General features: G+C 56.6%; 1 protein-coding gene across 1 annotated transcript in view; it reads left to right on the forward strand.

Annotated features, from left to right (window-relative positions):
* The window catches only part of EPHA10 (EPH receptor A10), a 38,287-nt gene that overhangs the window by 19,586 nt on the left and 4,949 nt on the right, over nucleotides 1–13,752 (forward strand). Inside the window, exons 5-10 of the mRNA XM_045298903.1 lie at nucleotides 2,289–2,349; nucleotides 3,277–3,410; nucleotides 5,997–6,168; nucleotides 9,545–9,653; nucleotides 13,406–13,467; nucleotides 13,601–13,726. Coding sequence (XP_045154838.1) covers nucleotides 2,289–2,349; nucleotides 3,277–3,410; nucleotides 5,997–6,168; nucleotides 9,545–9,653; nucleotides 13,406–13,467; nucleotides 13,601–13,726 — 664 coding nt within the window. The remainder of the gene's footprint in view (nucleotides 1–2,288; nucleotides 2,350–3,276; nucleotides 3,411–5,996; nucleotides 6,169–9,544; nucleotides 9,654–13,405; nucleotides 13,468–13,600; nucleotides 13,727–13,752) is intronic.

Below are 13,752 nucleotides of genomic sequence, written 5' to 3' on the forward strand. Positions count from 1 at the left end.
GCACCATTATTGGAAGCGTAGATATTCAATATGCTAAGTGCTTCTTGGTTTACTGAACCTTTGAGCATTATGTAGTGTCCTTCTTTGTCTCTTTTTATGGTTTGGATCTTGAAGTCAATATTGTCGGAGATTAACATAGCCACCCCTGCCTTTTTGAGTTAGAATTCGATTGGTAAACTTGCTGTCCACCCTTTATTCTTAGCATATTCTTGTCTGTGTGCTTAAGATGTGCCTCTTGCAGGCAACAGATTGATGGATTATGTTTTCTGAGCCAGTCCTCCAGCCTTTTCTTTTAATGTACGAATTGAGTCCATTGGGATTCAGTTATTATCACTATCCGTGGGTTCATAGTTGTCATATCCTGTTTTGTGTTTTGGGTCTTTACTTATCTCACCTTATATCAGTGTGCTGTGTTTGAGTGGAGACTTTCTATCTTGTCTTCTTTTCCATCTGAGACCCTCTTGGCGGACATTTTCTTAGCAGGGATATAGGTTTTAAAAATTGAGTTACATGAATTTTTCTTATTGAATTGTAAGAGTTCATTATGCCTTCTCTATAATAGACCCTTATCAGGCATATGTTTTACAAATATGTTCTCCCATTATGTAGGTTCTATTTTTACTTTTCGATCACCAACCCCGCCCCCCCCAGAACCCTCCAAACTCACTGACATGGAGTCAACCCCTGTGGATTTCTGAGGCTGAAACTGTTGATGGGAGTAGAGAGCCCTGTCTTTCTCCCTCAGCATGGCTGAGGGGTTTGAACTGCCGATCAGGCAAATTGCAGCACAATGCATAAGCACCACACCACCAGGTCGCCTACCTTTATGATAAAAGTTCAAAACTTTTTAATTTTGATAAAGTTCAACTTGTGTATTTTTCCGTTGGCTGCTTTAGTTTTGGGTTTCATGCCCTGGAAACCGTTGCCATCTGTTCATTTTTGGTAAAGACCGAGGCTCTCTTTGTGGTCTGACGTGTGGTACAGACACTTTCGCTGGCCCACAGCTGCTTTAGAGCCATGTGCTCCATTGCTGTGATGGAGCTATCTAGCTACCTAAATTCTCGGACTCAATGCTTCTGTTTCACGTTGTCCACTGGATGTTCCAAACACAGAGCATGGTGTGAGTTCCTCTTCCGTTCATGGTGTTGTTCAACATCCCTGGTCTTTGTGATGCATTTCCTTGGAAAGATGTCCATTGTCCTGATGCATTTTTAGTATCTCCAGCGTCTTGCTCATCCTCTCAGTTGTTAAGGATCTCCTTGCTTTTTCTTCTGCACCTGCTCCTCTTCCTGGTCTTCTGCTCCTGTGTGGTGACGTGCATTTCCCAGCTTATGGAAGGTGCCAAATCAGGTCTTCTTACGTGCTCCTCTAGCTATCAGGCTAACCCGCTCTCAAGGGGCTGCTCTTCCCAAGTCTTCCAAACACGGTTTCTGTTTTCTTCCGCAATACCTTTTCATCTGCCACGTTCAAGTGCATTTTCTGTTGCCCTGTTCTTGAACAAAGAGAGGTTGTTGCAAAACAGAATCCAGCTGTGTAAATCCCTCTTGGGATTGCCTATGAGGCTGTCAGAATGTAATGGTAAAATCACAGCCCAGCTGACTTCAGCCCACATGAGAGAACCAGAGGGGGAACTTGGTGAGTTTGGCAGCTCAAGGGTGTCCTTAAGAACCCAGATCTTCTCTGTCTTTCCAGTCCGCCGGGAGAGAGGCTGGATCCCTTATGATGGCGTGGTGGCTGCCACAGCTCCGGACCTCGCTTTCTTACTGTCCAGGGGCAGGAAAAGAACAATTTCTTCCTTGTAGGTGTCTTTTTAGAAGCAGTGGACCTTTACCACAACCTGCCCTCCCCTCATCAAATGTCTCCTTTTGTTGGCCCAAACTGGATTACAAACATACTCCTAAACCGATCACCAGCAAAAGGAAATGTGTGCCGGGGAACACTCCAGAGCAGTCGACATTTCCCTGAATTCCTTTCTGGGGGTGGTGGTGGGGGACAGCAGATGACTGTGAATCAAAGTGGACGCAGCAAGCAGGCAGGAAAGGGAGACGCGAGTGTCCAGGAGGCTTTCAGCGGCATCTCTGGGGACTCGATATATGTATGAATAGAGCTCAGTTTTTAGAATCTATTCTTCTCCGACTCCATTAGGCTCCTTTGTAACGTGCTGAAGTGGAACGGTCTCCTCCCTCTATAGCCTGGCCACTGAGTGTGTTGAAACAAATGATGTTCACACAAAATGAAAAGGGACATCCCAGGCCTCTCCCTCCCTCTGTCCCTGTCTCTGTCCACAGAGACCATGTCACCTCACCTTTGTGCCCAGGTCCCTCCTGGGACTGCTGGCTGCACGTGGAGGTAGGCTGAGAGGCACTCAAGCCCAGGGGCCAGGAGGCACACGTTGCCTCCAGAAGCAGCATGGCCTTAGAGAGGTGGCTGTATGCCCTCCGGTTGACAAAGAGCCTGCTTTTTTTCAAGGGCCAGACGGGAGGGAAGCGACGAAGGGGCTTTCAAGTTATTTCTAGGATGACAGGCCACGTCACTCTGTGGGCAGCATGGCCCCTGGGGCTCATCCGCTGCAAGTGTTTGGTCGAGTTCCACAGGCTTTATCACTAGTAGAGCAGGCCATTGCACGCACCCCTGCATCCTATTCTGCCAATCAGCTGTCAGGACTGGTTTGGGTGAGGTTGTAAATTTTTAACTCTTTCTGCATCTTCATTTTTCCATTGGAATTTGGAAGAGACTGGAGGGATACCATTTAAACTGGGACTCACGCATTCCTGCATTTTTCAGAGTGAGCTATGTACACCTTGTCCCCACTTCCTTGACCTACTGTCATCTGATTTCTGCCTCCCTTCAACCCCCTGAAATGAGCCCTAGTGGTGTAGTGCATTGCGATGCATGGGCTGCTAACCTAAGGTCAGCAGTTCAAACCCACTAGTCACTCCAAGGTAGAAAGATGAGGCTTTCTGCTCCTGTGAAGATTCACAGCTCAGAAACCCATAGAGGTAGTCTCCCCTGTCGGACAGGGTCACCTTGAGTTGGAATTGACTCAGAAGGCAGTGAGCTACAGGAAGTCCAGCACTCACCCCATTAGCACTCACCCCCTCAGGAGCTATTCAAACCACTTACACTCCTCTCAGCCCCGCTCCTCTGGGGTGTCTTGCCCCGCCCACATTCAATTAGGCCCCGCCCCCAGTTTCCCTAGCCCCGCCCTCACCCCCCGCTCCGCGATGCCTTCCCTTCCTTGCACCCGGACTAGAACCCCACGTTCCTCACTTTCAGCGCCCTGGGAGGAGGATGAGATCCGCAGGGACCGGGTGGAGCCCCAGAGTGTGTCCCTGTCGTGGCGGGAGCCCGTCCCCGCAGGAGCCCCCGGGGCCAACAGCACGGAGTATGAGATCCGTTACTACGAGAAGGTGAGTGCAGTCCTGGACAGCGGGCAGCGGGCAGGCTGCTTGCACTACCGCTGGGTGGGCTCCCTCCTCTCAGGGCCGCCTCCCCTTCTTCACACCCTCCTCCCGGCAAAACCTGTTTCCTCCAGTCTCCTCAGTGGTCTCCTGAGCTTGAGTTTCCCCTTCTCTCTGTCCCTCCGGCCAAATCAACTCTGCCCCCACCCCCACCCGCTCATCCTGAGACCACATTTGCCTAGTGTTTCCAGAACATTCTCTGGGGGCGGACCCTTTGTGGGCTCTGCAGGGCCCTTTTACAAAAACCAAACTAAGCCCAATAAATAGATGCGTTTCTAATTTTACAAACATGAATGACCGGATGAGGGCATTGCTAGGTCCAGGGTGTTCTGGCAAATGTAAATCACCCTCTCTCTGGAAAGGTAGATGCCTGGATTATTATGATAAATTGTACTAATATAAAGGATGCATAACACATAGACCCACAAATAGTCATAAAACATGCCTGGCTCTTGATTGTAAACACCACGCAGCCAAATTGATTGTCGTGGACACTTTTCATTGATTTTTGCCAGCCTCTCGTATCCGTAGTCAATCTGTGTCTGCCATCCAACTATGATTTGACAAATGGAGTTATGTTCCAGTTGTGAACTCTTTTCCCCGTAAATTTATTGTGGAACTAATTGCATCTGATATGTAATCTACTATTAAACTATCTCTCACGCTCAGTGCTAATCATAGCCATCAAAGGGAAACCTCAGTGCGAGCTCCACACTTGTCAGCACTGAGCTCGTTCCTCAGTGGCAAGAAGGGAGACGCTTCTCCTGGTGAGGCCTCATTCATTTCGTGGCTGAATCGCATGGTGGATTTTGCGTCCCGACAGCCTTTGAGAGCTGGGCGAGGCGGGGTGGACAGGCAGGAGGAGGAGGAGACATTCTGGAGTGTGGTCCAGGGACCCTAGAGATGCTGGTGCCTCTGACTGAGATGGAGGACCAGGGAGGAGGAGCATGCTTGAGGCGAGCCGGTGGGCTTGGTCTTGTTCGTGAAGGGGCCCATGGGGCATCCGGATGGACTTTGGGGCCTGAAGCGTAAGGAAGAGCACTCAGCCAGAGAGAGAAGGACTGAGAGTGAGTGAGTTGGGGCTGTTGGCCTACGGAGGCAGCTGGAGCCGGGAGACTTGGGGTGGATGACCGAGGCGGAACCCTGAGGCTTAGGAGAGGACAGTGCGGGACATTGGAATGCAGCAGTGCGTGCTCAGCATGGGCCTATTGAACAGATACTTGGGGCTTAGAGCATAAATAGACCTCCCCTCAAGGCTGAGCTGGATGGTATACCAGAGTCCCTGCTCACTGTCACCCAGATATGTACGCCTTTCCCAAGCGTGGCCCGCCAGGTCCTATGTCAGAAAGGCTGACCTTTCAGACGAAACAGAAACCCTCAAAAAGAGGGGAAAGTACAAAAGGAGTGTAACAGAAAGGCTGCAGGGAAATCACATGGCACCGATGCCTGGGAGTGCAGTGTCAGGTGACTCCCTGCTCCGACTTACCTCCCACAACCTGCCCCTCTGCACAGGCCCCGCAGCCCTCATCAGTCCGCAGTGGGGTGGCCCAGGGCCTGGAAGGGCAATCTGACCGTGCAAAGCCACCATGCTGGAGGCAGCGCTAAGGCCAGAACAGAGCGCTGAGGGTGGAGTTGGGGGTTGCGTGACGCAGAGCTGCAAACACTGATAATTCCTAGATGGGTCAGTCGGGGAAGTCTCTTCCTTCATCTCTCTGCACCTCGCAAGGAAGGCATACAAGTGTTGAGTCCCGTAAGGATGGTGCGAAGGTGGAAGGAGGTGGCGGGTACAGTGACTGGCAATGAGTGGGTACTCAGTCAATAATGGCCACTGTGGTGACCACTCCCCTTCACTCCTCTGCACCCAGGCTCCTCCACCCCTAAAGCAGTACCACCCTCTGTCTTCCATGTCCAGCAGGACATTCGTGGACATTGGACCACAATCGGGTGGAAAAACTTTGTGTGCCAGCGTGGACTGGGCAGTTGTCTGGCTTATGTTCTCTGAGGCATCAGGCCCACTGGGGCGCTGGGCCAGCTCACCCAGGACCGCCATGCCCTGCTGCCCACCAGTCTCTCACCCCAAGAAGAAGAGCTAGCTAGCATCTGCTTTAGAGTCTCTTACTTGGAGGTGTGGCTGCTCTGGGGGCATGGGAGGGGTGGGATTTGTGGTGGAAGGAGGGGTTGGTGGTCCGACAGAAGAGATCAGTAGCATTTTCCCTAAATCCTAAGCTCCCCAAACGGTTTGGCCTTTTTCAGAAAAAAAGAAAGAAAGAAAAAGAAATTACTCAGGACCCTCCTGGCAATGAGAAAACTTTTGCACCATAGCCCATGAACCCGTATAAGGAGCAGGCACCAGTAGTGCAGCCCCCCTGGGTCGATCCAGCGCCCCTGAGGGACCAGTATCACTCATTGAGGGAAGAAACACCACCTCAGTACCCATCTGTGTTCACCTAAAGACAGGCAGGCCCCCTCCACTTCCTGCTCCTCCTCCAGGGTGGCCTTCCCTGAGCTGGCCCTCATCTCCCCACCCCTCCACAGGGCCAGAGTGAGCAGACCTACTCCACCGTGAAGACCGGGGCGCCTGCCGTCACCGTCACTAACCTGAAGCCAGCCACCCGCTACGTCTTTCAGATCCGGGCAGCATCCCTGGGGCCCCCCTGGGAGGCTCAGGGCTTCAACCCCAGCATCGAGGTGCAGACTCCAGGGGAGGGTAAGTGGAGAGGGGTCTGGACAGAGCGTGTCTGGCAGGGCAGGGCGGCACATAGGTCGGGAGAGCTATCTGTGCCTACTGCAGAACAATTTAATTGCAATCCAATTAATTAATTAACTATCGTGGAATTTGCCGATGAAGGCCTGTTTACCAGCACAGACTAGATGGGTACCTGTGTGGAGGAGCTTGCTGGTGAGGGGCTGACACCTGGCTGTGCCGCTCAGCTCTGCTTCTTCTGACCTGTCCGTGTCTTGTGGAAGCCTCCTGCGGCCCCGAGCGGCCCGCTGTTCTCCCGGTAGGGGCTGCCTGTGGTCTCTAGGTCACCGCTGGCTCTGAGTGCGTGATTCTTGTGCTCCGTCTCCTGCTTTCTCTCTGCCATGATATGGACCCAAACATGGGACACGGTCCATTTCCCCCCAAGGCCTTGGGGTGTGGAGCAGAGGTCACTGAAGGTCAGGGGACACACAGCAGTCAACAAAACCAAGCAAAACAAAAGGGGAACTGTACGCTCGAAACAGGGGCCTGGGATAGCGTGTGAGTGCTATCAGTTAAAGCTCTAATCCAAACCATACTGGACAGAAACTGAACCTGAGCTCTCCTGACCTGAAGCCTGCACACACACACACACACACACACACACACACCCTTGGCCTCCCCACTGTCCCCTACGGTCCCCTCTCCCTCGCCTCCCAGGGTCCCACTCCTCCTCTGCCTGCCCCCAACCCCCTTCCCTGGCGTGGGCAGAAGGGTCTCTGTCTTGTGGTTCTGTCTGCTGCTAACCCAGCCCTCAGGATCCCACCTCTATCTCCCCTGCACAGCTCACGCAAGCCTTCTCCTGAACAGAGGCAGTTCCCCCTAAGAGGCATTCTGGCACCAGCTGTCAAGATAATAATTCTTCCCAACCTGCTACATGACTTTAATCCAAGATAGGAAGCGCTCTGAGCCCAAAGGGAAGTGAAGATAAATGTCGAGGGGGCTGGAGTTCTGGGGAGGAAGACAGCACTTCTTGCTCGAATGCCTGTCTCCAGCCAGACCTTGGACAGGTCCTGGAAAGAGGAGATTAGAGCCCCCCTGTCCTGAAGGCGGGGGAGCATTCGAGTACGTGAAGATGGGCCAGGCAAGCGTGTTGAGAAGAAGCCTGGGGTTGGCAGGTGCCAGCGTGCAGGGGGCAGCAGCTGGGGACTGCTCGCTGTAGAAGCCATTTGTTCAGAGCTGCTCCTTCATCCGAGGCTGCCCAGGTCCCCAGCCTCCTCCGCTGAGGTCCTGGCTGTGGGCAGATGCGGCTCCTGACCCACAGTATGTTCCGACCCTGGCTGGCTCAGGCTTGGGCTTCTGCACTGCTGCCAAATACCCCATCTCTGAGTGCGGAATCATCCGAAGCGTGGTGGCTTACAGCAGCGAGGCATTGCTCACTTCCTCCTTTCTGGGGGTCGGGATGCCATGCCGGGCTGCTCAGCTAGATGCCCCCAGCTCAGGGTCTCTGACAGGCTGCATTCACGGGGGCGACAGGGTCCCAGGCTTACCAGGGGGACAACCTGCTGCCCTGCTCAGGCCCACACAGACTGTTCGCTGGAGGCTCACAGCTCCTCCCCCGTGGGCCTCTCCGTAGGAATGCTTATAATGCAGTGACTGGGTTCTTGGCGAGACTGTGTGCCAGCGAGAGTGCGAGAGGGGGCCCAAGAGACGCCACGGCCTTTTCGTAGCCTCCTCTCGGAAGTAACACCCCATCGAAGTCGCTGGTTCTGTCCGTTGGAAGCCAAGGGGAGTGAAGACCAGGGCCAGGGGTCCAGAGGGCTGCTGACCACACCCACTCTGCTTCTGTGTCCACCTTTTCAAATGGTCCTGGAAGCTGCCCTCCCCGTCTGCCACTGGCTGCACCCTGGCCCCTGTTCTCTGCTCTGGCCCCTCGGGCTCTGAAGGCCCCTCTCTGACCCTAGGCTTGTTGGCCTCTAACCTTCCCTCCCCACCCCACCCCAGCTCTGTGGCATCCCACACAGTCCTACTACAGCTTCCAGGCTTGAGCCCCCTCCTAGTCCCACATCAGTCGGTCCCTGGACACTGCAGACGATTGCTTCAGGAACGCCCATCAGCTCTGCCCTGCCCACCTGCATTCCCGGGAGACCTTGTTAGGGCCCCTGCCCATGCCCAGACATGGGCCCCTGGCCTTCTCCTGGCCCATGCTGAGGCCACCTAGTACCGGGAGAGGTCTATGTTCTGGTCTCGGAGTTCTCCATCTCTACCTCTTTCAAGCACCTCCCTGCATCCCCACCCTCAGCCCAGCAGGGCCCCTTGCTCCCTTGCCGCCCGCTCGGCAGGGACTCTGTCCACTGCACAGGGGTCCCTGCTGTCCTCCCGACACAGCATGTGCTCGTTAGCCCAGCCTTCAAGGCCTTCCGGATTCTGTCTCTGACCCCAGGCCCCCTTGCCCACCTCCCCCGCGGCCCCACATCTCGACACTCAGCTCCCACGCAGTCTGCGTTCCAGCCAGGAGGCATGGCCTGCCTTTCTCCAGACCTAAGGTGTGCACTGACATGGCCTGGAGAGCTGCTCGGCTGCCCGACCCAGTGCAGACTACGCTTGCCTGCCAGCGCCAGGGAGCAATGGCCCAGCGCAGCTCTGCCCGCCTCCCTGAGTCTTCTTTGATTGAGCAATTCCCAGCTTTGTTTCTGTCTCAGCCTCTCTGCCCACCCCGGCTTCCTCCAGGCCAGGGGCTCCGGCTCCCCCGCACCCCCCACCCCACCCTGCCAGAACAAGGTGGGCACCCATGACAGTAAGTGGAGGTGAAGGTGCTGTGAGCCGAGGAGCTCAGGCTCCCCAGGCTCCCCTAATGGCCAACGCAGAGACTCTAGAGTCAGGTGGGGGCTTTGGGAGTCAAGTTCAAATCTTGGGCTCACCGTTTCTGAGCCGTGTGACCGTGGGGCAGAGATGTTGCTTTGCTGACCCTCACTCTCCTGGACTGTGAAATGGAAACCACATTTCCTTAGTGGGTTGCTGTAAAGCTGAAACCAGACCACACAGCTAAGGCACACAGCACTGCCCGTGCTGTGGGAAGCCAGTGGCCATCCGAGAGGAGCCTTACTCTTCTTGCTGAGCAGCCTGGGGGACACTCAGCCGGAGACCATGCCCCCTGCAGAGTCTCTTCCAGTCCCCTGCTGGCCTGCTAAGAGGCACAAGGGGAGGAGGGCCCTGCCGTGCTGGACCCTTGCCCCTCTTTCCTTGGGCTGGCCATCCGGGTGTGGCAGAGGACCCAGTCCCAAGACTCCGGGCTGCTCTGGTGGGCGGGCCACATACAGAGGTGCTGGGCATCCTGCCATGGGGAAGACGAGAGTGCCCAGGGCCTTCCCCAGCCTGCCTCAGCCCCCTGCTTTTCCTGCAGCCGCCCCGGGGTCCAGGGACCAGAGCCCGGCAGTGGTCGTCACCGTGGTGAGCATCTCGGCCCTCCTGGTCCTGGGCTCGGTGGTGAGCGTGCTGGCTGTGTGGAGGAGGTAGGTGGGCCGTGTCCCTGTGCACCACAGCGTGCACTCATAGGCCCCAGCTCTGGACAGGCGTTTCCTGGTTGCACACGTGTCGACTGGCATATGCCAGCCCAAGCACACTGCAGTGCTGACCCAAGCGGGGCGCCAGCCCCTCCCCCAGGCTCCTGCGGCAGGCAGGCAGCCAGCCCTGCTGCTGCTACTGCTGCTGCTAGCTCAGCCGCTTGCTTGCTAGCTCACTCGCCCCGCTCTGCTCAGGGATGAAGGGGATTTAGCTCCTTAACTCATTAAATGTCAGAAGGCATCACTGAGGATGGAATCAAGCGCCTGCTGCTCCAGTGTGATTACTGGTCTCCCAGGAGCCCAAAGGCCCCAGTCCCTGCCCCCCAGGGGACCTGGAGGCCCCTGAACACAGACCAGGGGAGGAAGGCAGGAATTGGCTGTGTGTGGGGGGTGGGGGAGGGGGCAAGGAGGAGAATTAATAGCAGAAAGAGCTTGTGGGAAAGTAGGCTGAGACGGGAGGAGGGGTGGGGAAGAGGATCCCCGTGGCCCAATGATGCGGGGTGGGGTGGGGTGGCACTTCAAAACGTTTGTCAGGGGGCAAGTTTATGGAATGTCTCCTCTACCTTTCCCCTCTTCTTAGGGGCACCCTCCACTCCATGCAGAGGCAGCCCCAGTGGGGGCTGAGGCCAGCAGAGTGGGGAGGCTGACCCCTCTGGGCTGGAACTGATGGGGGGTGGGGGGCGAGGGGCAGCGAGAGCGGAAGGAAACCGTGGTGATTCCCCATGGCTGACTGCTCCGCTTAGTGAGACCCTGAAAGGGGCAGAGGAGAGGACACTGTCCCCCCCAGCTTGGAACCAGCCCTGCCTGCTGCAGGTGAGCCAGGGAAGCAGGAAGGGAGGAGCAGCCCCTCCTCCTGGGCCTTCAGGACCCCAAACCCGTGCTGGTTCAGTCAGAAAGGAAGGGCCAGATACCAGAGAGGGGCACAGAGTACTTGTCCAGCTCTGAGCTCAGGGCTGGGAGGGGAGAGAGGGGAGCCCCGGGGCAGCGCCTTCTTGTGGGGTGGGCAAATGCAGAGGCTGCTGGCCAGGAGTTGCTGCCCAGGAAGGCTCTGAAGCAGGTAGGCAGAGCAGAGCCAGGCGGGGGTATGACCAAACCCATTTCAAACCAGACAGCACTGAAGTGAGGTGGGTCAGCCGTACAGACGCTCTGCAGACACTGCCTGCCTTGGGCTCTGCAGACGCTGCGTAGCTGCTCCAGCTCCTTGAAGTCCCTGCTCCCCTCTGGTCTCCCTCCCCAGTCTACCCTGGCTCACCCCAGTCTCACTAGCTGGGGTTGTCCGCCCCCACCCCATCTCACCTCTCACTCCTCCTTCTACCCAGCCCACCCCTGGCAAGGCCCCTCCCTGCCCACCCATCTTCTCCCTACTTTGGCTCTAGAGGTGGGGTCTTTCCGCCAAGTCCAGGACTCTCTACCAGAACCCCCTTCTTACTGTGGCGGGATCCATTGTTAGTAATCATGCCCTCTTGCTCCCGCCCAGTGGTGGTGATCGCTGTCGCCCTGTGTGCAGAGGAGGGGCACATAGGTCAGTGGTTCTCAACCTTCCTAATGCCGTGACCCTTCCATACAGTTCCTCCTGTTGTGGTGACCCCCCAACCATAAAATTATTTTCGTTGCTACTTCATAACTATAATTTTGCTACAGTTATGAATCAGGCGACCCCTGTGAAAGGGTCAATTGACCCCCAAAAGGGTCACGACCCACAGGTTGAGAACTGCTGCCATAGATGTCACTGCCGTGACCTTTCGGAAGCACTTAGGCTCAAACTGCCGGCCTTTGGACTTCACTATTGGTGCCCCCAGGCATTCCTTTTGCCGTAGAAGCGCTAACATCTGCCTCACTCGGCAGGGGTTCTCTGTCCCCTTGTTTTATTGGAGGGCGATGGGCCATTCCAGGCCTGAGTGGAGGGACAGGAGTCCAGGCCAGAGCCACCCTCTCGTGGCCACGGTGTCCCCCAGACGGCCGCCCGACCAGCCCTGTCGGCATCTTCACTGCCCACAGGCTCTGCTGCCTGCTGCACCTTGGTTCCCGGGGCCTTGCCACCCGGTGTCCTCTCTGCTTCCTCGGCCATTATTTCCCAACCATCTCCCTGGCTTCCTTCTCCGTTACCCAGCCTCTTGGGGTTCCTAAGACGTGCTCCCAGGCTCTCCTCTCGGGTGCCACCCGCTCCCTGGACAATGCTCACGGTTCCCAAGGTGAATGTAGTCCTAGACCAGATTCCCAAGCGCCAGATGCACACATCTCCCTCCTCATTCACTGCCCCCTCGTCCCCTGCCGGCAGGGGCAGTTCGTGGTAGAGCTCTCACCAAGACCAGACGCCAGAACCCTGGTGGCATAGTGGTTACAGGTTGCGCTGCAATCCGCAAGGCCAGCAGTTTGAAACCACTGCTGGAGAAAGACACAGTTACAGTCTCAGAAACTCACAGGCAGTCCTGCCCTGTCCTATCAGGTTGTTGGACTGGCATCAACTTGACGGTAGTGAGGCGGCCAGAGGCCAACCTGGGTTTGATTTTCCACCACCCATTGGTCAGTGGAGGCTTGCCTGCTGCCGTGACGCTGAGCAGAGTTGGGCAGAGCATGCAGACTAAGAGTAGGAAGAAAGGCCTGGTGTTTACTTGTGGAAAATCAGTGAGTGACAACCCTCTGGATCCCAAAGGTCTGGTCTGCAAACCATCACTGGGTGGCACAGGACCAGGCATCATTTCCGCCCGGCGTGAGCCAGGGGGCTGGCCGATGCCATGGCAGCTAAGGACAGCACTGCCCCCACTGGCCCTGCAAGCTGGGCAGCATACATGTCCCTCTGGGCCGACTTCTCCCATGCTGGTGGATAGCAGCACCCTGAGCAATGCCAGCAAGTCTGCCGGTGTTCCTAACGTCCCCCTCCTTTCTGCACGCCAGCTGTCCCTATGTCCTCTGGCTCTTGTCCCCTAACTCTCACTTGACTCTTCCTGCTTCTGAAGTCCAAAGCTGTACCCAAGCCTGCTCCTGGCTGCCAACCCCGCCGGGAAAACAGCAGCAGGCTCCATGGGCAGGGAGGAAGATCTTTCTAAAATGCAAATGGGATCTCAGCACTCCCCAGCTTAAAGCCCCCCAGGGACCCACCTCTGCTCCCAGAATGAAAGCCAAGCCTTTATCTCCGCCAGCAAAGCCCTGCCTCTGGAGACACTGCCCCCCACCCCCTTCCCCCTCATGCTGGGCTGAGGCTTTGTTGGTTCTGGAACAGTCCTTTGGCCTCAGAAGCCTTCCCTGAACACCTGGACCAGGTCACGTCCATCTTGTGTTTCCACGATCCACTGCTGGTCTCCCCAGAATCAGCGTGTAGTCTCCGCTCGCTGTGCATCTTCTCACGTGGTCCGAAGCTGCAGGTGCAGGATCAGCCTGCCTTGTGCCCCCCCTCTTTCACCAACGCAGAGGCAGGAGGCAAGGGACCCTTAGTCGGGGCTGTGGATCCGGAAGCCTCTGGGTTGGCAAGACTTTGCTGGTGTCCCCTTGGGGCCAGGTCTGGGGCGAGGCTGCCACGTGTTTGTGACGGGAGGTTGTCAAACCACTGGGAAGCTTGGGGACCGGCAGGACAAAAAGGCTCCCTCCCTCTGCTGGGACACAGGCCCTGTCCTAGGGGCAGACAGGTGCCCAGTGCTGGGCCTCCAGGAGGGGAGGGCGGGTGAGGGGCGGCCAGGCTCAAAGGGCGACTCTGGTCCCCCCAGGCCCTGCAGCTACAGCAAAGGAGGCCGAGACGCCCATGACGAAGAGGAGCTCTATTTCCACTGTGAGTCTGGCCATGGCTGTGGCCGGGCCTCACCTGCCTCATGTACCCTTAGCCCACTGCCTCGTGGTTCCCCATCCTCCAGCAGGCGCCTCCCCTCAGCGCCCCCCTCCCCTTTCCCTCCCTGTGCCCCCAGTCAAGGTGCCAACACGCCGCACCTTCGTGGACCCGCAGAGCTGTGGGGACCCACTACAGGCTGTGCATCTGTTCGCCAAGGAGCTGGATGCGAAAAGCGTCACGCTGGAGAGGAGCCTGGGAGCAGGCAAGACGGGAAGCTTAAGCTCCGCC

This window comes from Echinops telfairi, unplaced genomic scaffold, assembly GCF_000313985.2.
Source record: "Echinops telfairi isolate 266 unplaced genomic scaffold, ASM31398v2 ScPeMD7_7457;HRSCAF=8495, whole genome shotgun sequence".
Taxonomy (NCBI): Eukaryota; Metazoa; Chordata; class Mammalia; order Afrosoricida; family Tenrecidae; genus Echinops; species Echinops telfairi.